Below are 24403 nucleotides of genomic sequence, written 5' to 3' on the forward strand. Positions count from 1 at the left end.
GTTCTCCTCCCCGCACCATCAGCCCAGCCCGTGTCCAGCACGCACGCCCACGCGCAGGCAGAAGGCTGGGCTGAGGAGCAAGGGGGAGTGCTGAGTTTAACCCAACGAGGAGAGGAGCAGGGCACCTCCCGTAAGCTGGAAATGGCTCTGGGTGAGGAGAGGCAGTGGTAGGGAGCAGGGCTTGAAGGAGTTTTTTTTTTTTTTACTAGTTGCTTCTGCATCAATGGTGTCTTTCATGGGAGGAGATTTTCCCAAAGCAGCCCGCACAGCACCTCCTTTTCCCTTGCTCTGTGTCCGTGGCATGGGTAGGGCAGTGCTGGTGTAACTCCACCGGTTTAAGGAGATCAAGGAAGTAAAGGAAGAACCTATACAACTCAAAGCGAATCCAGTTTTCCCAGCTCTGCTGGTTTAAGAAATTGGTTTGTGTCTCCCTAAACATCAGTGGACGAAAGCTATAGACAGGTGTGGTACGACCACAATAAAGTCATCTAGTCTTGAAATAGTTCTGTGTATTTTTTTACTTTTTTGACATAATCCAGAGACTCATACACTGACGCTCTTCTTCCATGAAGTTAACTGCTGTTTAGTTTTGGTATCCTGGCAGACAGGCTTTCTGAAAAGTAATCTACCAGTCAATTAGTATCCTACACCATGAGCCTAAATCAAATACACTTTCAAAAGGGCTCAAGTTTAGAAATGAACTTTAGGAAAACTCTATTGATTTTGTAAATTAAAAATGCAAAATTGAATGGATAGAGGTCCAGTAGAGGACTGACCCGAGGAAGCAATCTTTAAACAGGAACATTCTCTGATTCAACACTGGGAAAGAGAAGCAAGCAAGAAGAAGGATTCATTTGCAATTGACCTGCAATAGCAAAGTCATTCGCTTTCCAAATAGGATTAAACTTGTTCCATCAGCCATGACATGTGAAAAGATCATGGTTATAAATTCCATTTGCTGTAATGAATTGAAAGTGTCTGAGTTTGCAAGCAGCACTCATCGTTGATGGACAGCTAGATTTGTGCAGTGTTTTAACACTAAAATTAGCTTCTATAAAATAAAAAGTACAGAAAAGGTGGCAGCAGTGACAGATTTTAAAGCATAAAAAAATTGACTTTATTGTTAGATGAAAGCTGAATAAAGCTAGAAATAAATAGTGGTTATAACCCTGTTATGTAGATAACTTGCTTCATTCGTGAGTGAGGGTGAACACAAAACTGGAAAAAGGCATTTGTTTAGGTTTTGCAGCCATATTTCAACAAGAATAAATATTGTTACTTCAATGAGGAAAAATGGAACTTTTCTGTGGTATTGCTTGTAAGATGTAAGAAAATGGAACTGTATCGAAGGATGTTTCATTCAAATCAATTTCAACATACATCAATGTGACTCCACTGCAGTCCATGAAACCATATTGGTGTATGTACTTTGTAAATTGAGATAAAAGCTACGCTCTGTGGCTACTTAATAACCCTAACTCAGTCTTACATCAGGATCGCGAGACATTTGTCCTTTGATGCTTGCAGAACTAAATTCAGTTTCAGAGCCTATTCTCCCCGAATTTGTGTGTTTGGTGTACACAATTTTATGCATATTTTAAATGTGCCGATTGCCAAGAAAAAAAACTCAGCGGGTGAAAATGGCTAATATTTGTGAATAATATGAGATTCATTTTAATTGATAGGGTACGCAGATGAAAATTGTCCAAAATTTAAAAAAAAACCAAAACAAAAAACAACCTTGAGCTAAACAGAGGAATGAGAATATAATAGCTTCTTAAATTACCGCAAGGTTAACATATAATTAATTTGCTAATTTTAATTACAACCCTACAAAATGTGCTGAAAAATGCTCAAAGGGGAGAAGCAGCCAGGTGCCAGCTGTGATTAACCAAGGTTACTAGCAATTATGAGATCTTTATTAACCATGTTACAGAAATTTTAAAAACTCCTTTATAAAAACAGCACATTCATGGAAACTCAGCAGGGTTTTCATCTTGCTGTACCTTTCCATTGCTACGGACTTGCTGTCATTCGCCTCACTCTTTTCCAGCTAAATGTTTTATTGCCGCTGAAACACGGACTGCTTTTTCTGTTTGTCACACACTGTTATACATGTACTAGGTATTTATTGGGAACGTATAAACAAAAGAGATTAACAATTGTTTGCGAAGTGCTCTGAGCACCTGAAGTGCTGCAAATATCGCAGCTGAACACTAGAAATACAAATCCTGAAGAAAATGCTTTTTCTTTCCAAGGTGTCCTGGGACGTGCAGTTTGTGAAGCAGGAATATTGCTGAAACTGCCTTTTCAGTGGAGAACCTGCTCTGCACTGCTATGTGTGCAGAGGCAAACGTAACTTCTGAGTTAAAGAAAAACAAACAAAGAACGAACAAAAAAATCTGCATGTTTGCTTTGCATTTTAATCAAATCACGGTGTAAACGAATGTCTTGTATGTATCAAATTCCATGATGTATTATTGTTCTTTTTTATTGTTGTTACGTGAGTCATGTTTTAAGTGTCTGTTGTTTGGAACCGTAATAAACCTTGATCCGTCTATTAAAGGAAGACTTTGATTAAAAAAAAAAAAGAAAAAAGACAAAAACAACAACATAAAAAAAACAAACAAACCTAAAGCATTGGTGTCAAAGGAAATTAATTTCCTGGCTGGCTTGTGTTTTTCTCTGAGGCAGATATTGATGAGTGTGCAGAGGGGATCATTGAGTGTCACAACCATTCACGCTGTGTTAACCTCCCAGGGTGGTACCACTGTGAGTGCAGAAGCGGTTTCCATGACAATGGAAGCTATTCTCTTTCCGGGGAGTCCTGTGTTGGTAAGCAATGATCAGCATAGCGCTTTTTTTTTTCTCCTTCTGCATGGTGTTATAAAGTGACTATTGAGACACTGTCCTGAGCAGTTACTGTGTTTAAGGGTAAAATGAGAATGCAAGCGAGCGTGTCTGTGTTTGTCAGCATCCCCAGCCACGCAGCGTGGGTGCTGGTTCAAGACGCGTCACGTTTTTGAATGGTTATTGCAGGAGGGAGGCAGTCGGAGATCCAAAGTGTGACTTACTGCGCCTCGCCATTTATCATCATAAGTTGCTGTAAAACCTGAAGTGCAAGTAGGCTTTCTGGGGAGCATGATCGGCCACAAAAGGCAAAGAGTGGGTTTTCTGTTTTCAAATTTCAACAGAGTGATATGAGAACACATTTGGGGTGTGGCTGTGTTGCTTTGATTTGTTTGTTTTACATTGCTTGGCATCTTCATCCTTTTATTTTTAGAATTATGCAAATAGCATCCATCACTGTATGTACCATGTTTGCAGAATAAAGCCCTAAGAGCATGAACGGAGAGGATTTTCAAAGGGTGCAGAGGAATTTGTAGGTTGTTTCTATGGGAGGACGAAGGATGAGCCTCCAAGAGGATTTAGCGCTGGTTCTTGTAGTCTGGGTGCCCTTGACTGGCTGTAAGACTTCGTGTGCTACTGCAGCAAGTAAGCGGTAATAAAATCATAGTAAAGATGGTAATTGTGGCTTACCTCTGCCTTAAGATTTTTCCACCTTTTTACTTATTCTGGGATGCCTTATACATAATTTCTATATGATATTTTATCAGATGAGTTTAAAACTATTTAGAAAGGATCCCATTTTAACTTTCTATAGAGATACAGATCCACTTCTCATAGTTCTATGTCCTTTCTTTGGAATTTCAGTTACTTCATCTCTACTCGTTTCTATGAATTTCCTATGAAAGTTTTTCTGTTTCTTCTGTGCAAGACTTTTTTTTAACACTGTAAGTTTCATTTATTATGTCCATAGGTGCAAAGGGCTCTTTCTAAGATTTAAAGTATACAATTAAAGTAAAAGTTAGAATAAGATTTTGTAATGAAAATATATAAATTTACCTGTAACTCATAACAAACATTCCCATCTTTTACAAATTTTGGCTATTAGAAGTCCTTGGGATAAGATAGCATTGTGATTTAAAAATGCAGAGGAAAAGTAATTATTTTCAAAACCAATATTTTGTAGATTGTCCAGCTATATTAGCTTTTTACACATTGTCCTAAGCTGAAGGGCAGCTCAATAAAGTCACAGCAGTGAACCTTATTGGGGTGGCTGTGTAAAAAAAAATGGCAAATTTTACAGAATTTTGTGACTTAATAAATAAAATGCCACGTGAAAGTCATATATTCCTAACCAGATTCCCAAATGTTAAGAATTCTCCTCTGGCGCATTTAAATACTGTAAAAGGAACGATGGAGAGAGCAGTGTTGAATAAACTCGCTTCGTGAGAAGTCAAAGCAACATGACATAACCTTCAAAAAGCCCTGAGGCGACTGGGGATAGGGAGCGTTTGTAGCACTCCTGATGCCTACCTGTGCTGCTTGCACGGGGAACCCCATCCCTCGTCAGGCTGACCCTACGTAGCTGTTTTGGGACGAAGAAGATCTAAGGCTCGGGCTGGTCTCGGGAGAAGACAGGTGCATAGACAAGACTGTGGTTCTGAATGGCCAGAGCTAGGCTCAGTTGCTGAAAAGGCCAGTATTGCTTGAATTGCATCGCTATTAGAAGGAACGGCACTTGGCTACCTCCCAGCAAAAAGGAGCCCAAAATGTTCTGTATTCTATGGAGAACGAAGGGCTGAGTTTTCGTGAAAACAAACTGCCCTCATTTTGTCCTGCGCAGCAATGCTGGAAGTTCGTAAGGTGAGGTGCTCATCTTGCCATATGCAAGTTGTAAAGAGAATGTGAAATTAGCGGGGTTATTTTAACTAAATAGCTTTTCTGAACCATCTGCTGCAGGGTACCAGCGAGGAAGGGAATAAACCAGTTTATTTTATTTCGCTATACTGGTTAACCAATTAAAAATTAATTGAAAGATTCTGCTAACCCATATTGACAAAGAAATTTCAAACCATGATGTTTATTTTAAAATGCAATGAAGAGTTGGTTAAAATGACCGATAACACTACACATTCTAGCTAAAACTCGGTTTCTTGAACACTGACTTTCATCACATTACAGAGTTTGTTTGCATGGTGGAGTATTTAGAGTCAGGGCCAGAGTCATTCACTCTATTTTGGATAAAAGAGGGTTCATCTGCTTAGCAACAGCATTTTGTCCTGGCATATTTTATAGACCGTATACTGAAATCCTAGTGCGCACCTGAGGTGCATTTGGGCCATTTCCCTTCCATATGTTTTGAAACGTTTCGTCTTCGTCCCTGAAGGACAAAACTTGGAGAATAATAAATAGGTTAAGAACGTAAGTAAAAAAAACATTAAACCCTCCCCCACAAAATAATAATAACAACATATGAAAATCATAAGGCAGTGGGAGGGAGCACTCAGCTCTGAGAGATTGCCCAAAGCCCAGGCAGCCGGTTGCTTTTGCTGGCTGCATTTGTGTATCTGTTGGTTAACCCCCTTTCCTTCCCTTTATATGTAGGTGGTCTTCAAGCTGAGTCACCGCTTGCAGTGTCTCTGTAGTGCTTGCAGAACATTTTAAAAAGTAACATCTATTTGAGAAGTTTTGTGATACCTCAGTGCTTCTAAAAGCTTTATTCGCATTGACTATGAGAAAACAGTGGAGTTTGTCACCTAGCAAGGGACAAACGTGTAAATCAATGGATGCAGCGGGGAAGGTCGTAATATTGCACCAGAGCTTGGGTAATAAGAATGTATGACTTAGCCAGGCCACTTCAAGCTTGGGAAAATTCTTTTATTGCTCAAAATATCAACTGAAGGCAGCTTTGAAAAGGGCATATATTTCCATGGACATGCTTTTATAAAAGATGTCAGCTTCATGAGGTGATGGTGAGCAGGCTCAAATTAAAAGAATGTAATTTAATTTCCAGCGGTAACGTTTTTACGAGGCACTGGCCTTTCACAATATGTTATTAAGAATACTGCTTGCAGACAAAAGACAATTGCTATACTAAGTTGCTACCAAAGTTTGCTTGGCAATTAAAACACATGGGCTATAGTTGCTAGGTTGGAAGGGGTTTTTTTTATTTTCTCATTTAATAGGAGCTTTGCTATGCTTTAAGGTAATCAAACAAAAATACTTTATAGAGAACTATGAGTTGTCATATGATACCTATCCCAGTATTAAGTACTACACATCCCAGTGTTAAGTACTACATATCCCAGTATTAACTAGTATCTATTGATACCATATTGAAGCAACTGACATTGCTTTTTCCCTGCACTAAGTACCTGTTGCCAAATACCGCTACCTCATAAGGTAATCATTGAACAAACCCTCACCAATGAATTTTCAGTGATAACCTTTAAGATTATTAGAACCAAAAGAAGGGAAAAACTGGCAAAGAAATGCTGTATTTTGGGAAGTTAATAATGTCCCACAAAGCTCGCTCCTATCTACAGCAGAAAAATAAAAGCAAATTAAATTACACGTTTTAATCTCCTTCTCTCTTTAAGTGAGATGCTTCCGGTCTGTAGAGAGCTGTTCAGACCCTGGAGTGCAGAATTCCCGATTCCATTTTTTTTCATGATGTTTCGTGTTTCTCAGTCTCTATATTGTGACTTGCAAGCACAGAAGGAAGAACAACCTGGCAGTCCCTGTCAGTTGTTGGTTATTTTTCTATTTTCTTTAAGAATCAGTGCAAATTTTGTATGGAAGCTTAACACGGATCCTCCTCCTACCAAAACCCCACAGGATTCACCATGTATTTCATCCTGAAAGGTTGCATAGCTAGACATCACTGCAGGGTTAGAGTAGCTGTGGGGAAATGAAAGCTGGAAAAAGGTGGGAGTCAGCAGCTTGTGAGAGAAAACTCCACGTCTGTTAGGCTCCCACAAAAGGTGCGTGCAGCGATGCTTGAGGGTCAAGTCTGAATGGGTTTCCAATCAATTCCTGAAGCTTTCATATACTCCATAGTATGCTGCAGTGTTGTCTGTTACCTGGATTAGAAAGTAAGAGAAAAGGAGGTTTGTTCTTTGTTTATTTTGCCCCCTTTCTGTGTCAAACAAAAAGCTAGACCCATCCTTTGAAAATCTTCCTATATGCCTGAGAACTGCTTTTCTATCTATAGTTAGAGAAGTGGTATGTAGACAGAAAGGTTTGCGTATGGTACAGAGTATCCAAGACCAACTCTGGAACCTGCTGGTTTATGACTTTTGTCTGTTCTGCTCATAAAACTTCTTAAAGTCATAATATCAGAGTCTGTGGATTTTATCCTGCAAAATAAAAATTATCTTGCTTACTTTCCATTTAGTAAATTCTGATTCTTGTATTCTGAGAGAAAGTTGCGTATATATGTCTTCAAGGTAATTGTGTTTAGTCATTTCTATATTTCTAGAAAGCATTAGTAAATCCTATATTCAGAATCTAATTTACTACACGATGTTCTTTAGTAGACCATTATGTCTCTATAGAATAAAAGTATTATCATAAAATATTTGCTAACTAAAAATGAATCTGTTTAGTGATTTATTTTTTTTTCAAAGACGAGTCCAAATCACTTTGTTTGATTTAGAAAGAAGGCAAATACAGTAAGTGTCAAGTTGCCTGTGCAAAAGGATATGTCAGAACAGTGTTGTGTTAACTTGTACATACATTGGTTTGGGAGCCCAGCATACATTTTTTACGTTAACATTATACTGTAATGGTTTAATGTGCCATAGCAGTTAAAATTAGCACATTAGTAGGGTTCTTTCTTCTGCAACAGCTTATCATGATATTACAGGGCACCACGCCGCATGACTTGCTTGCACACATTCATTAAGGTGCTACAGAAAAGTCATACAATTAAAACCTGAATAGCCTTGAAAACTGAGCTAGGGATTGGTTGAAAATTTCAGTAAAACCAAGTTAATGAACTTGTGTTGCTATGTACAGTCATGCTTGTCTTCTACCCCATTCAAATACAGCGGCCATGGGACCTCTCATAAAACCTGAGGCAAATTACTTCTTGTTACAGCCAAAACGAATGGAAAATGCAATTGCATCTCAGGGGATTATTCTATTCCATTTTGATTCTGATTTCTTGTCTGCCCATGTTACCAAGCTGTCTTTATGTACTTTGAGAGTATATTGGGAAATGAGCACGTCTTGGGTGGTTTGTTTTCTTTCTTTCCCCGTCCACAAAATGTGGCTAGTTGCATTGCGGCTAAAATGCATATGGTCAGGTACTTGTTGCCATACATTTGTGTAAAGAAGCACAGATTGGGAGTGTTTGGAGAGTGAAGATCTTGATCAGTTTTATGATAGTCCTGTGCAACGTCTCAGGTGGCACATCTCAGCAACAGAGACGTGCTTTGCTGTTGGCTATATCTTGTTGATAGGAAATCTCATAAGGCTAGCATTACAAGCAAGTTTCTGATTATGGTCATTTTCACTATATCTTCACTTTTCCTTAAAAAGGAACTGTGTGGAGCGGGGAGATAAAGCTCTGCCACTTTTACTTGGGTTAATTAGTAGTTTATGCCACAGATTATCTCAATATATAATGGAGATATATATCTCTCAATATATAATATAATGAATAAGATTGCAAAGTCCTATTCCAGGTGTGAAAATGAGATTGTTTTCACAGGTTGACAGGATGCATGAAAGAACTAATCCCCCCAAAAGTCAAGACAGGCATCTTGTTCTTGTGTTAAATATAGGGAGAGACTATGGAGTCTCCTTGCTATTTCACATATGTACTTGTCCACTGTTCTTAAAAGTTGCTTGATTTATAAATGAATATTTAATCTTCTTCCTACGTAGTGTTGTTATAAGGGGAAATAAGATTTGTGTACCGTTTTGCCTTGCCCATCATTAAATGTTCCAGTTTTGGGCCCGCACCTTCTGAGAGCAGTTGTGAAAAAGCAAACAAAACCTGAGGGGAGTGTGGGGAATTTGACCTGAGCAAGGATTTGAACGATATAAAAAAATAACCTATATGCAAGAGTCTTATCATACAATTTTCATATTCATTAGAAGATTATTTTGTTCTTCTAATGTTCAGGATTTTAAACTAGGCTAATTTTTCAACACCTAAGTAGACACATCGATTCTTGTTGTTAAGAGAAATTGCACCCTTAAATATGAGTACTTTCTTCAGTGTTTTGCATAGCCATCTACATGCTGATCTCATGTCAATATGAGCAAGTCCATTTGATCTCCAGTTTACTGAAGTACTTTCTTGAGCTAACAATATGGGAACATTTGTCTGTGGTTTTTTCCTTCCCCACCCTCCAATCTGGTTTGAGGCTGAAAGAGTGAAAGGGACAAAAACACGTTACGCTTATAACTTCTTTTCCTCAAGTTACTGGGAACATTGGCTGGTTTTTTCTGACTTTTAGAAATGCAATCAGCGACAAGAAAAAACTGCCAAAGGGATGTTCTCAGAAAATTAGCTCCATTAAAAGTTCAGCTGGAAATGAGTGCAGTGTCCAAGCCTTTTATATTTGATTAATGACTAAAACTTTTAAATAATAAATGCCATAAAATAATAAGAAACCATCATTTGCATAAAGAACGAAAAAAATGAGCAAACTGAGTAGCAATTAGGAATTTATGTTCACGCTATGTTACTCAGCTTTGCTTGATTGATTTCTTTGTCAAGAATGTCCCATTTACCAGTTTGGGCTGCTCTTAATGGGAGCATCCTTTTTATGTGTGCTAAATGGAGAGCAGCAGTAGCAGTACGTAAATAGGGTGTTCTTCCCTTTTGGATATGTATAACAGATTAAGTTGGCTTTGTACAGTGCGAACAGGTCTGTACTACTGAGAATATGAATAATGTTAAGTTTCTATAATTGCTAACATCTGGCTTTCCATAAATCTGTTAAATTACATGGAAACAGAATTAGATTTCTGTGTCACAAGTAAAGCAATTACATGGAACTCTGTAGGCAATATGGCTTTATATTCATCTGTGAAATCCTTTTAGTTTTGAACTGTGAAAGCTACCCTTCTAATCTGCAATGTGATCCTCCTGCATCCTGTATATATGCTATTCAAGGAGCCCTTAATATGGTGGGGAAAGGAATATTGGCAATGCTTGGTGAAATCACCAAAGACAAAGTGAATGCTTCATTTGTACCTTTGTCTTCACCGTAAAATACAAGTCAAAGTCTATTGAAAGGAAAATGGGATATGTTTAAGAATATTTTAAGTCTTACAGTAGCCGTTTGGCTATAATTCATTTCATACCAGTTCATTCATAGCTCTCTTCATGGTTTTTACCTCCTGTGATACTCTGGCACTTGTTAAACAATGAACTACAAGTTTTAATTTCCCTTAGTGCCACGCCTTTTACACCACTGGTAGTGGACCTTGCAAGTACTCAGTAGTGCCAAGCTATGCGTTAGAGCAATAATGTTATTTTTTTGGCAATTAAGACTGTCAGGGCAGCAAAATACACCATTTTTAGGGAAGTCTGAGCGACGAGCAGTTGAATCGTGCTATCAGGCCACTGGGAACATCTGACAAAGGACTGGCCCACAGGTTAGGTCAGGACTGAAGCCCTTCTGCAGCATAATTGCCTCCAGCTTCCCTCTGGGTCTAGTAGCAGGACAAGGAGCAGCCGTTTTCTGGTGGCCTCGGCCCCCGACTCAGTTGTGCAGGCTGATTCTGCATTGGATCAAATCCACGGGCACTACCACATTTCCACTTGTTCCTGGCCTATTTGTGAATGGAAATCAGGAATTTTACTAACCAGGTCAGAGGGAATTTAGTGATTTGATTGTTATAGAGAGTTTCCTTCAGCAGATTGAGAGAATTTTTAACACCTTTTAAAGTTCTGTTTTTCTGAGGAGATGACTTGTGAACCCATGTGGCAGTCGTCCAAAAAGTAGGGCAACTAGCCCTCACATCCCACCTAAATTAGGCTTTAGGTAATTTCCTTTGTAAATTCTATTGAATTTTAAAATTTGTCATTTTAGAAAGGAATCAAAAGTACTCTTGAGTAATATTGAACAGTTATAAATTTCACGCTAGCAATTAGGTATTTTTAAATGGTAAGTGTGAGGATTTTTCCTTGTAATTTCTGAACTAATATAATAGTGTTTTGGAATTTTCACGACAGAAAACATCACATACTTGTAAATTATTTTCTTCTCCAGCCTTCCTCCTACTGTTGCTTACAGTTTTCATTGTTTGTGTTGGAGCAAGAGAGACCTACCAGTTTACTGGTATTTTATCTGGACAACCTGTCGATACATTGTTTAAGAACAGTCCAAAGTTGTTTTCTGAAAGAATTACCTGTTTTTCACATTGTGCTTAAAAATCTCATGGCTTTTGCTGCAAGAAAAAGAATCCCTAGAAAAATTCATATTGCATAATTATATTTTACCCTCCAAAAGCAATTTTAATGGGATACTGTAATTCACTTTTCTCTAGCGTATAATGATTTTCTTTTGTTACTTATTCCTTTGTGTCATTGCTAAATCATACTTTTCCTGCATAGCTTTGTTCTAAGACTTTTTTACTGTATAAGGTGCCTCTGATTTCTTTCTTTGTTTCCTTTTCTTTTTTTTCTTTTTTCCTTTTTTTTTTTTTTTTAAATTCAGTTATACCTTCCAGCAATGTGAAAAGGATGCAGTTGACTGCTTTAGTATGGGAAATGTTGATGGTGCTAGGAACTTTTGAAGAATAGTGCACTTCTATTTTGGTGTAAAATCTAGAGCAGACAGTGGTCTAAGTGACAGAAAGTCACCCTGATTGTTTGCTAGTTTCCAGTTATTGGGAAATCACTGTACACCCTTGTCTGAAGGTTCAAGTTCATCATTGATATACAGTTCCGCTAGGTATGTCAGTCTCAACATTTACAATTAAGCCTGCTGGAGGTAGTTTAAGAATTCTTGGTGGAATCAAAACAAACACTGAAGAATAACCTAAAAAAAAATCAGTGTTTAATGTCTAGCAAGTAAATATGAAAGATATCAGAAAACAGGCACCCTCTTCCACCAGCAAGGCAGATGAGCAATAATGACTTAATACAGAAATAAAATTTGCCCTGTGAAAAAAAATGCCCAAAGCGTTATAAATCTGCTGTTTTGCAGACATCGATGAGTGTGCCTTAAAGACCCACACCTGTTGGAACGATTCAGCCTGCGTGAACCTGGCAGGAGGGTTTGATTGCCTTTGTCCGTCCGGACCATCTTGCACTGGAGACTGTCCCCATGAAGGCGGCTTCAAACGGAACGGGCAAGTGTGGACCCTGAGGGAGGACAGATGCTCCGTTTGTTCCTGCAAGGTGAGATCCAGCTGGTCTGGGTTTCAGGAGTCCTTTAATTCTCTGGGCTCATGTCAGAAACCCAATATTGCAGTGCCACCAGTGTTGGCAAAAATACTGGCCTAAGCCCGAGGCGCAGAGGCAAAAGGTAAGCTCTGCTGTGGGCACTGAAGCTGTGATGGGGAAATTCTTCTGGGAAGTTGTCTTTTTTCTTTTTTTTTTTGCATAACCACAGACACAGCTGAATAATGGCTAACTCTGCTGAGCTTCTACCGTGTCACCCCGTGGGCCAGAGCCACTCGGAGAGTGCCTTGATGAGGGCCTTGCGTTACCCTTTAACAGAATGTGCGAGAGATCAGCACGCTTACTGGAAATGTCGAAAACTGTTTTCAGGTTCTTTCACATGAATATGCATCTCTCAGGACAAGTACTGTAGTCAGCCATCTTCCTGTTGGTGGTGTTTCCCTTTACTTGGAATACATGTGAACTAACTGGCTGAGAAGAAGGCCCTGAGCATGAGTCAAAGGTTAGAGGACCTAGCAACGGGCACTTAATTTCCTCAAGTGAAGAAGGGTGAAGGCCAGCTTTCTCCTCCCCATCCCAGCTTGGCTGTGTTGGCAGCTCTCCCACTTGAGCAGTGCAGCTCCCTCTGCACCTTTGGAGAAGCCAGGCGTAGTATAAGTAGATCTACTTTAGAGTTAACACTTAGATCAGTTTTTTGGTTTTTTTTCCCCTGGAAATTATCAGTTCTTTTCTGAGTGTGGTAATCAAGTTAAAAGAACATTTGACTCAGCTTTCTTCATTTTCACTACTTAAAAGAGGAGTGCTGTCACTGAAATTAGAAGAATTTTAGAAATGCACCAATCTGAGAAATGGTTGGTCTGTCATGGCCATTTTGACCTGATGCGTTCATAGCACCGGTAAAGCTGTCCTTAGACACAGCAGAACACTATTCGCCCTTGCGTAAGTCTAAATAAAATGAGATTTTGGCCACTGTGAAAAGCTGAACATAGAGCATGAGAAGTGGCCAGTCAGTCCCCATGTCTTAGTGCTGATGAGCCAGAGAAGCATTAAAGGGTTTTGGGGGGACAAGGGGGGAGAGCTGTTTTGGAGTTGCAAGAAGCTGAAAGCCTCATCATTTCTGTATTGCAATAGTATAGCAGAAGGGAAAATCAAGACTTTAGAGTGAATAGAACCCGCGAAGTACACTACTGTTTTGGGCTCAAGAGGGAATATGTTCTTGTTAGTTGCTATATTTTTTACTTCAGGTAGCCTCAAGCCCCCTAAAACTCCTCCCTTCAGAAGCTGAAGTGTATAACTCCACTGAGTATGTATCAAGCTTTTATTGTAATCTTGGGGAACTGGCTGGCTTATGAAAGGATTTCCAGTCAATAGAATAAACAGTTTAATATATGTGAAGACATCTGGTCTGCCTTTGCAGAATTATAGCTATTAGTATTCCCATTTTAGATTGCTTGTAATTTGTTTTATTTGCCATTTCTCATTGCACTTATTTCTTATGTTGAGTGTTCTTATTAGTATATGAAAATATACCAAATGATTAACTAGTACATAGATATTTTAAACTAAGCCCGGCACTGTTTGTTGCTATGACTCTTCCTTTATATCTTCCTCACTTTCCAGTTTTTTTCCTCTGTGAATTAAGATTTGCATTTAATTTCACTCCAGTAGCTGCCTTGTTTCAAGAGCCAACTTCTTGTCTATAGAAGAGGGAAAACAGGGAGAGCTCCTCCTCTATCATATCCCAGGCAGGATGTAAAGTCTTCACTCAGTGTTTATTGAAATACGTTATTGAAACATATTTTTATAAATTGTGATAGCTTCCAATACACCAGACGAATTCTCAAACCTGCGGCAGGACTCCATCCTTTTCATGCAGTTGCACGGAGGGCTGGCCCTGCTTGACCTTTTGCAGCCTGCTCAGTTTTCAGTGAGGAAAAGGGCAGAGTGTAACTAAATCGTTCCTTATAGTTCTTACTCGAACTTTGAAATGACCCTACTCACTTATTTTATCTAGGGGACAAATCAGCGTTTCACATTTAAAATAATATGTTTTCTTTTGGCTTTTCTTTTGTTATGGTTATTTTAGGAAAGGTCAGATGGATATATTTTGTGCAGTGGATGAAACGCCTAGATCCCATCTTGAAAATATTGTAACTTAAAATCTGGTGCAAAGGAAATTAAATACCTTACTTAACTTTGAAGTTAAGTTTGTGGAGTAGGATACTATGGAATATGAGAAATTATATTACTTCAGTTATATAATGAACCAAAGTGTGATTATTGAAGCACAGGGGATTATTTCAGTGTTTCATCAGACCCGGTCTTTTCAAACCATCCTCATTCATCTGAATGAATATAAAGTTTACAAAAACATAAATTCTCAAAACTATAAATTCATATAATACCTTAAGTATATTTGATGTGTCTTCTACAGGCATCTTCCTGAACTCTTGTGGATTTAATACACAAGACTGGTAGAACTTTGATGGGGGATGGGGAGCTGTTTCTTTCTCCCCTGAACAAACCAAGCCTGCTGTACAGTCTGGCTATATCTGGGCTTTTGAGTCTGTCCTCTAATTAAGACAACCCTCCATTCCCTGTATGAAAAAAGCCTGGGGGATAAGCACAGCACTGGGAACAGGGGGATGTGCCAAGGTGAAGTGTGTTCCTGATGGTGAGAACGGTTTGGTGGTTTGGTTTCTGCAGGGTCTGATTTCTGTCCAAATTGCCTTGAGGCTCTGTGGAAACTTGAGTCACCCTTTACAGCGATTCCCTTGTATGTCAGTTTTTCCTTTGGCAAGAACAATTTTGTGTTCATACTACTGATGCTTACGAAGCATGTAGAACTGATTCGGTGAGGAAAGCGGGGAGAGAGGAGGTACTAATAAGATGCTATATGTTATTACCCACTGAAAGAAAATAAGTTGCTTTCCATATAATTCTCAATTTTCTGTATATTTCTCAATGCTGCTGTAGAGCCACAAAGATGCGAGTGAGATGTTGTAGCTTAAGAGGCTTTGTGTCACTGCAGTATAGGGATAAAAATGTTTTTTGAAAGGCGTGGGACTAATGAGGTTGTAGATAAAGCACAGATGCTTAAAGAATAAAGAGAATAGCAGTCTATTATGATTACCAAAAGGTCTCTGGCAAAATCATCAGGCTTTGTCAGTGTTCTGAAATACAGAGAGTAAAGGCAACGTAAAAGGTTAGCTGCTCCCCAGAGGTAACAGCACGGGAGCTCAGAGAAGCACAGAACTACCAGCACTGTCACCAGCTGAAAGGGGAATTTGAAAACTAATCTTGAAAGCTTGGAAACTGAATTGGAACTAAGCAGACAGGTTATTGTTAGCCATTATTAATCAGCACTCCGTTATGGAGAGGAGAGAGACTGCCGTTGTCGAGGGCGTTGGGTTGCCCGGATGCCTGGCGCAGCCCACGTGCCTGGAGGTAGTCAGCCTGGCAGAGCTTTTGTGCTGAGCTGCCGCTTGACGCCTGCCCTCAGCAAGGGCTGGAAGGTGGTTGTACTTTCCCACCTGTAAGAATGGAGATTTAGTCGTAACTCTCCATCAGGGAAGGCTTTCGGCTCTCTCCTTTCAGCACTTGCTGAAAGGGGAGGATGACTTCTTTCTTTGTTTTTTGTGGAAAAGGTTTATTCCCAGCCTTACATCTGGACCTGGCTAAGGAAACGAGCCACGGCCAGTTTTCCTTACCTTATGATTTACTCAGACTGCTGAGTAGGGGAATAAAGCTTGTTTATTCCTTCTCCCACAGCTAAAGCAGCAAACTAGCCACAAGTACAGAATCCTTAGTTATCTTAATTTGATACCAAACTGAATAAATAAAGACTGTAGGGCAGTCTAGTCCTATGCCCTGTGGTTGGCAAAAGCAGTTCAGACCCACGTTAACCTAGCATGTTTTCTACATTTCCATAATTCTGTGTTCTCTTCAGCTTTCCTTGTTAGGCATAAGAAATCATTTTAATTATTCTTACAACAGAAAGTAATATTCTAATCAATTCAAAACTATGATGAAACGCAGCAGTGACACTGACTGACATGGGTGTCGTGATTCCCTGATGCTGACTTTGTACATGTTGCATTGTGGCCAAGACTGGCTTTGCTTAAAAACAAGAGCCAAACACAGATTCCTACATCAAAACAGAAACAAAACAACCTCCCATGCTACATGCTGTGGTTATGGCTATTTTGTCTGCCTGTGGCAAAGACATCCCGGGCTGCTGCCACTCTTTTTAGTAATCGCTTTTTAAAAGGATCAAGAGGGAAATAAATTCCCTTGCTTTGATAGGTATCCCTTTATTTGGTGGCAATGAAAAAAACTTCTCGTTCTTACATCAGATACAGGTTTATAGACTCAGAACAAGGTTCTGATGAGAATATGGCAAAACTGCAATGAAATGAGTGAAGTTGTTTTAGGAATTGTACAGTTGTGATCCAAAGCAGAATACAGCTTCATTCCTCTCATAGCTCTACCTTCAAATTGGCTGCAGGGAACACTTCGCTTGAATAAGTACTAATCCAAGAACTAACGCTGAATGCAAAAGAAGTTCATGTCAAAACTTCTCAATAATCTCCTCATTGTTAACTGTGATTTCAGTTCCCAGTCTACGTGTGGCATATCAGTATGTTGGCTCACCTACAGTAAGGGGTATAATTTCGAACACGATAGTCTGTCCAATTTTCATAACTAGAATTAGAATCAATTTGTTTTTCTCTGATGCAAAGTGAATATATCCGTTTTCTCTTTACATGCAGAAGCAATTCTTCTGTTTATCTCAAACATTTCTGTTTAATGGTCTTCAACAAAATGGGCCATCCAATACTGTAAGCAAATATTTAGCAAAATCATCTTTTGGAGAGCCTGTGGAATGCAGGCTCTCTTTAATACATGAACAGAATTATAATGGATGATGATAAGTCCATTTAGCTTTAAGATGGTGTACCGTAGGTCCAGATGTGGAACAGAACCAGTGGTGAATTCAGAGTAAAGAATGATTAGCACCACTGTGATTTTGCTATATTGGTCTCCTATGAAGTTAAAGGGACCAGCTTCATAACTTCAATTTATTTATTCAAGTTATTTTCTTCACAGTGATACAGTCAGTCAAAATAGCGCTAAACAAATATTGTATGTATTAGAGCGGCAACTGCTTGAAGAGTTCGTTGATGTAACCAATGAGATATGAAATTGCTTCACTATATTTCTTCTGAGATACTGATTTCTTTTAAATTCAATTAGCTGGAGACAGGAAAACAGTATTCTCAGATTCAGACAGTGTTGGATCCATGCACTGGTAGAAATTGGGACAATACTGGTATTTGAGGTATTGCTCACAACCGGCAGGATCCAGTCCTTGTTGGTGGTAACATCGAATACGTTAAGAACTTACTGTTTCCTGCTATGCCAAAGACGTGCCCTTTGATATATATACTCTGTGACCTTATCCGGGTTGCTGTCTGGCAGTTTGTGGTTGACGGCAGGGCAATGTGTCCTCGCAGGACGGGAGGATTTTCTGCCGGAGGACAGCCTGTGACTGCGAGAACCCCAGCGCTGATCTCTTCTGCTGCCCGGAGTGCGACACCCGTGTCACCAGCCAGTGCCTCGACCAAACCGGGCACAAGCTCTACCGCAGTGGGGACAACTGGACCTACAGCTGTCAGCAGTGCCGTTGCCTGGTAGGGGTAAAGCGTTTCAGAGGGGAGCGAGAATAGTAAGGATTGTGATTTTTAGCAAAGCATACCTGGAAGCAGGCTCTTGGCTCTCTCTTCACCTGCTTTTCAGACTAAGAATGATGATAAAGCACTTACAGAGCATGAGAGAACTGAAAGATACTCCATCAGTTTTCCTCTTACTGCTGAATAAGTAGCTCTAATGAACAAAATGAAAAGCGTGACAAAAGCTTGGAAACCTTGACACTATATTAACTTTAGCATTAGTCTACTTTTGAGAACTTTTATACGGTCGGCTGATCTTTAAATGACTTTTAAAAATTTTTTTTCACGTGCAGTGGATTTGGGTGGAGGAGCTTCAGCTTTTAATTACATCAGCTGGTGTACCTTTCTTATCAAAATGGACAATGCAATTCTTTTTTTCATTCAGCAAATGCGGGGAAAAATGGAGTGCTGGTGCCACGTGGTGAATTAGCGAAAATTAACCAAAAAAAGAAGGATAAAGAAAACTGAAATTACTAGACAAACATGCAAAATAAAGAACATTTCTCATTAGGCACTGTAGATTATTTCCCTAAAGCTTTAATTTTTGCACAGATATACTAATTAGTGCAGCAATGAACTTCATTAAAATTATCAGTTTTCCATTTATAGCTGTCTGTATAATATTGTCTTTATATATGATATTAATCAAGAGGTGTCTGAGCATCAGGAAACAAATTACATTCAAAGCTAAGTTACTATTAAGAGATAATTATCCATAATGTACAGCAGTAAGTATTGTATTTTATATTCTCCTAAGATTTTATTTTTTTTTAAATGTTTGCAAAAGAACAGCGAGAAACATTTGCAGCCAGCAGCAATGGCAAATATTGGATGTGACATGTTTTACAAGGGATACCGTGTTTGTGGTCAGCAGTTCTTTGCCTAATTTTAGGATTGGGATAACAAACATACAGAGCTAAAAGACAGTGATGGACTAAGTCATGTAAGGTTCTGGTCAGCGTGTGATGTTAGCAACATCTGAAGTGCTTACAGAGCAGCATGATGCAAGTTATTGGAGCCCTTTGCAGGTTAAGTTTAGACACATGGATCCTACAGCAATACTCTACAGAAGTGACCTGATGCTTCTATCTTCTCCATGTTTCTATCTACTAAACTGCTTTGTTTACAAAGCTAAATAATAAAATAAAATGACTCAGTGGAACATGACTGGTATTACTCTACAGTTCCTTTAGGAGTTGACAGTAAAATCAATTTTGGCTGTTGCTAGTTAGATCAATGTTCAATGCTTCTCAAACATACTAACCTACATCTATCTGCAGTGTTAATTTTCTATTTAAACAGTTGCTGTGATCCCGCAGAGATGTTTATGTGACCAGGCGTAGAAAGAGGGCGTGAGTCTGCAAGGCGATAGCTGCAAAAATTATAGTTTATGGAAAATATTGGAAGCCAGTATTTAATGCTGCCCTTTAAAAACCCCCTTTAAAAATCCCAGTAGGATCCTTTAAAAACCCCAGAGAACTCAAGTTCTCCTCCTACAGTGATGACAGTGGCGGTGTTTAGTCAAAAAAACAACCCAATGATAGTCTGCTACATTTAGGAAACTTCAGCTCGGTATTCAAACATGCATTTATATGATGAACCAAACTGAGAGCTGATTCATGAAGTTTATTTCGATTTTTGCAAAATAAAACTTTCCCATTCAACAGGAGGCAAAGTTTCTTGGTAGCTAGTAAATGGCAACAAGTTCAATGAGCTTTGCTTCAATTTTTACAGGAGGGAGAGGTGGATTGTTGGCCTCTTCTGTGCCCGAATCTAAACTGCGAGTACACAGCCATCTCGGAAGGAGAGTGCTGTCCCCACTGTGTCAGTGACCCCTGTCTGGCTGACAACATCACCTACGACATCAGGAAAACCTGTCTAGATGGCTATGGAATTACAAGACTTAGCGGCGCTGTATGGACAATGGTGGGATCTCCTTGTACGACCTGCAAATGCAAGGTACGATGGGCAAGGTAGAATAGTAATGGAAATGTATGTTGCTGCATAAAATCAGGGTCACTTTCTGCTCTTGGAACCTCACATTCAGATCTCGGGGAAGTAAACAAGACTCGAGAGCAGAAACCTACAGAAAACCCACACCTTTTGTGTTTTGCAGGGTGGAAGCAAAACAATTCTGTGCTTGTTGGAAATGTTGAGTGGAGATACCTAATATCGTAGTGCAACCTTAAGACATTCTGTCAGAGAGGCCTTCAGGCATTCTCAGTATGAATCTAGGCTAATATTTTAATAATTGCCTTATGCGGATGTTCGTGAAAATGTGTTCTAGAGCTAGTAAGCAGAGACAAAAACGCTAATAAAAGTTTCACCAGCAAGTACACAAGTAGAAATGCATTCCAGCTCAGAGATGAAGGCACTCCCACAACAGAAGTGGGAAGGGGATGTCACAGTTTCTGCTCCCTGATCTCATCAAGATGTATTTGATCCAATGGCTCTAATGCAGAAATGTAGTCTGTCTCCCCTGTCCATGCAGTGATGACCCCACTGCGCTAAGATCAGAATTATGAAAATGTTGGTTTGGGATATATAACATGTTCTTCTGTTCACTGTGAGAAACCAAGCTATTGCTCCAGGGCTTTAAATTATTGAAGGTAGCTTTTCTGCCATTCTTCAGAGTTTTTCCTTTCGGTTTGTATTGGATTTTAAAAAAAGGGGAAAAATTGCTAATTTGGGGTTCTGGTGGTTGCTGTAGTTTTTAATACATAAGATAGTTTTGTAAATGACTGGATGTTGCAGAAAAGTATCTAACAATGGATTAAACTCCAAAGCCCTATGTTTTTTTCTTCCCCCATACATATCTGCCATGAATGAAGAATCTGAACTATCTGCTTATTTCAGACAAGCAGAAAGCTTCCCTGCATGGATCACATAAAAACTCTCTCCATTAACTTTCTTGCAAGGGAGAAAACAAATCAAATCATCTTTGTTGCCATTGTTGTGCTGTATTTTATTATGGGGACCACTGAATCTTTCACATCCAGGTTTGTAGTTCATGTGTAGTTCAGGCCAGTTCCGTGCTATTTGGCCAAGCCAACCTCCTCAAAAAGCCACCACAGTTGGGACCAAAGAGGACATCTTGGGATGATGGCTTAAGTAGGGTTGCGTATGCGGTAGATGTGTCAGAGACGCATCTATCTCTCCGTGCCACCAACCCCTTTGCTCTTTGTAACTTGTTCTGCGGCGGTGATTGACACCTGCTTGTTTGTCTGTGCAGAATGGGAACGTCTGCTGCTCGGTGGATTTAGAGTGTCTCAACAATAACTGACGTAGTCAGACTGGACTGTGCCGAGGGAGGAAAACTGATGAAGTTAACACCTGAAATGAAGTCGTATGCATTGGCGTTTTATACAACGGACAATTACCAAAGTCTCCGCATGAGGAAGATGTTTGGGAGTTGCCTTTGGGACCTATCACTATGCTCATCCTTGCTAGCCTTGTCTGGGTGACTTACAGTACAGCGCATATAAGTCAATGGTTGTTAAAAGTTTTCAGTGTTGTAAATTACACACTTTTCCTGTCAAGACCTTTGCAAATATGTTTAAATTATTTCATGGGTAAACTAATGCTGTATTTTTGTTTTAATTTGTGTATTGACCACATGATAGAATTCAGCTCTTCTTACTTTGGATCTAGATTTTACAAATAAGACAGCCTGTAGTGATTTTGTCCCATGATATCACATACTTAGTTCCAAGGTCCCTGTCAGATGTATTTATGAAAATATGTATGTATGTACAGTCAAATTGCATAGTACTTATATTTCACAGCTGTCCAACATTTTAAAACATTCAAAGGTATATTTGATTGGACAGAATGGAAGTAATCAAAATAAGTCTGTCTTAAAAATTTATAAAATTAAATGCCATGACCTTAATGAAATGGCAAAAAAAGCACTTTCTTCTCCAAACATGCGGAGCAGCAGCAAGACTCCTATAGTGAGAAGTGGAACTAAAAACACATTCCACCGCCAATTCAACACATATTCAGGAAAGAATCACTGGTCATTATCGATATTCTGTTTTGCAAGGGAAACTGCAAGTGCTGGAAAAGGCTATAATCCCTCTGGGTTGTGCAGTGATGAAACAGTCAGAGAGCCTTAAGATGATATAATTTAAATTGACTAGGTTAGAATTTGCTTTCAATGGTAACATCACTGATGAATTCAGAATTTTTCCTTTTTTTGTATTTACAGTAATAATGATGTCTGCCATTCTCAGTTACTGCCACCATAATGACAAAGTGCAGAAGCACCTGTGCCAGCGACATGCGGGACAGGAGACCTTAACACTTGGTAACTTTCATTACCCAGTTAGCAGCTCCGAAACAGATTTTCTCTTTTTCACATTTTATAACATTCAGAAAAATTTAGTTTTAAATTTACCACGCACACAGTGATGTTTAGTACCTGAGTTTAGACAGAAATACAAATTAAAACTCTTAGCCCTATATCGAGGTTAGAGTTTAGATTCTCTTCAGCTAATGTCTTTTTTTCTCATGAGGCTAGGAAGTTTGTGGCATTAGAACAAGAATATATTTCTCCGATGATGGCATCTACAGCTTAAATGTCACCTTTTTAACATGCTGTTGTGTTTTGTTCTGCTCATTTGTGTCGTGTTTTTTGCTTTTTGTTTATTTAATTAAACACACTGAGTATATGGAAAAGAGTGCAGAAATAAGTATAGTGGCTACAGCTTGGAAAGTCTACATTTGTGAGTTTTTCATAGTTTCATGCAGAAAATGTGAAACTGATTAATAAGAATGAAGTGTTGACTATACAGTGAAAAAAAAGTAGTTGTCTCTTAAATGAAGTACTATTATGTTTCTTATAAGGGGACAGTGGCAAAACAATATGAAAATTACTTGCAATCATTCAGACAACTTTATTCCCAGTTTTTTAAACAGGATTTGTTTTATCTAACAGGTTTGTGTGGTAAAGTTAAATTTATTTTCTTAAAATGCCCCATCATTTTCAGCTACTAATGTATTGACTATATTTGCATTGCCCTGATGATTGTATAGTGAGGGAAACAGTTGTGTTTTATATGATACTCAAAGGATGTTTGTAAATCATAATGTCAGCTCATTTTGTATATCACATTGTAAAACCCAATGGTAATTCAGTTGGATGAGATATCCAGTGGGCTGAGATATAAAGGGGAATGATTTAAAACTTGTGGGCATCTAAATAAACTCCTATGTACAGATTGCTTTCCCTTAGTTTTATTAGCAGAGTTTTAAAACACTAATCACCGTCCTTTCCAGACTTGAACTCGTGATGTTGCTAAAAGGAGAAAGAGTGCTTGCCCCGAGATGTAGCGTCAGAGTTGTAAGAAATACTTCGATAATACTTGCTCGGACAAAATCATATATTCCAGTCGGTCATACACACCAATTTCTGAAGCTCTGTGAATGGGATTAAAGAGACAGTGCAGGGTCTGAAAATCATTCTTTTCCCATTTACCTTGTAGTAGTTGAAGCCCTTTCCCAGGATGCTTTCGGGAAGCTCCAGGCCTTGGTAGGATCATATTCAACAGGAGCCCAGAAGTTCACGTTTTTCTACTGCACAGACCAATTTTCTTCCAGAACTCAAATGCAGATTAATTTGGTAAAACCCTTTCAGAGCATTTTATACAGCATTATGTGTCATTATCTCCAGAGTGATACAGCTTGAATTGTTTACACAAAGTCAAAATATTGACACAGACGTGTTTGTTTATGTTGCATTTTAAGCAGTTACCCTGACTGTGATGAACTTTTCCTTCTGAAGCAATTTGATCACTAGTCACATCACATTTACCTTCAGAGTACTCAGAAGCCACAGCCCCAGCTCAAAGAGCACATTGAGGAGGAAAATTTAATTCACTATGTTCCTCTGTGACCAAGGTAAGAACTTTCAAAACCTCTTTCTTGATGAAATTCCCCGTTCCCTATAAACCTATGGGCACTACAGTGAAAATGCTGGGGGAAAAAAAAAAATCAAGTTTATTATAATAATTTCTGAAAAATCTCCTCTTTGTTTGTGAGATGGACCTTCTCTCTGCTCAGAAGATAAGAACAATAGTATTAACGTGAGGAGGACTACCAGTATAACTTCTGTGAAAGGAAACTTGCTGCTAGTTAAAGGACTTGGTCAAAACTCTCACTATAGGCAGTCAGAATTTTGCAGCTGTTTCTACTTATTTATCCTGTAAAGGAATATTGTCTGTGCATGTAACACTTCTGATGACAAAAAATAAATGAGTAAGAAACAGAAAATGAAAATTCCAGCTCTGGTAAAATGTCTTTGCCTCCTTTTGGCAAAAAGCTCGGCCTGGGTACTCAACCAGAACACTGCGTTGTGTCTTGTGAGGGAGGCGACTTCCCAGTTCTGCTCCCTGTGTACTTGCAAACTCACCTACTGAGATAAAGCAAGTGCAAGTGTTCCTTTACAGTGGCT

The 24403-nt window shown here is 39.0% G+C and overlaps 1 protein-coding gene across 1 annotated transcript in view; it reads left to right on the forward strand.

Annotated features, from left to right (window-relative positions):
- NELL1 (neural EGFL like 1) overlaps window positions 1-21313 on the forward strand; it is a 297430-nt gene extending 276117 nt beyond the window's left edge. The window contains exons 16-20 of the mRNA XM_072864686.1: window positions 2695-2835; window positions 12021-12214; window positions 17734-17910; window positions 19684-19908; window positions 21182-21313. Of these exons, the coding sequence (XP_072720787.1) occupies window positions 2695-2835; window positions 12021-12214; window positions 17734-17910; window positions 19684-19908; window positions 21182-21232 (788 nt within the window). The 3' untranslated portion in view covers window positions 21233-21313. The remainder of the gene's footprint in view (window positions 1-2694; window positions 2836-12020; window positions 12215-17733; window positions 17911-19683; window positions 19909-21181) is intronic.
- Window positions 21314-24403: the final 3090 nt, after the last annotated feature.

This window comes from Ciconia boyciana, chromosome 6, assembly GCF_034638445.1.
Source record: "Ciconia boyciana chromosome 6, ASM3463844v1, whole genome shotgun sequence".
Lineage (NCBI taxonomy): Eukaryota > Metazoa > Chordata > Aves > Ciconiiformes > Ciconiidae > Ciconia > Ciconia boyciana.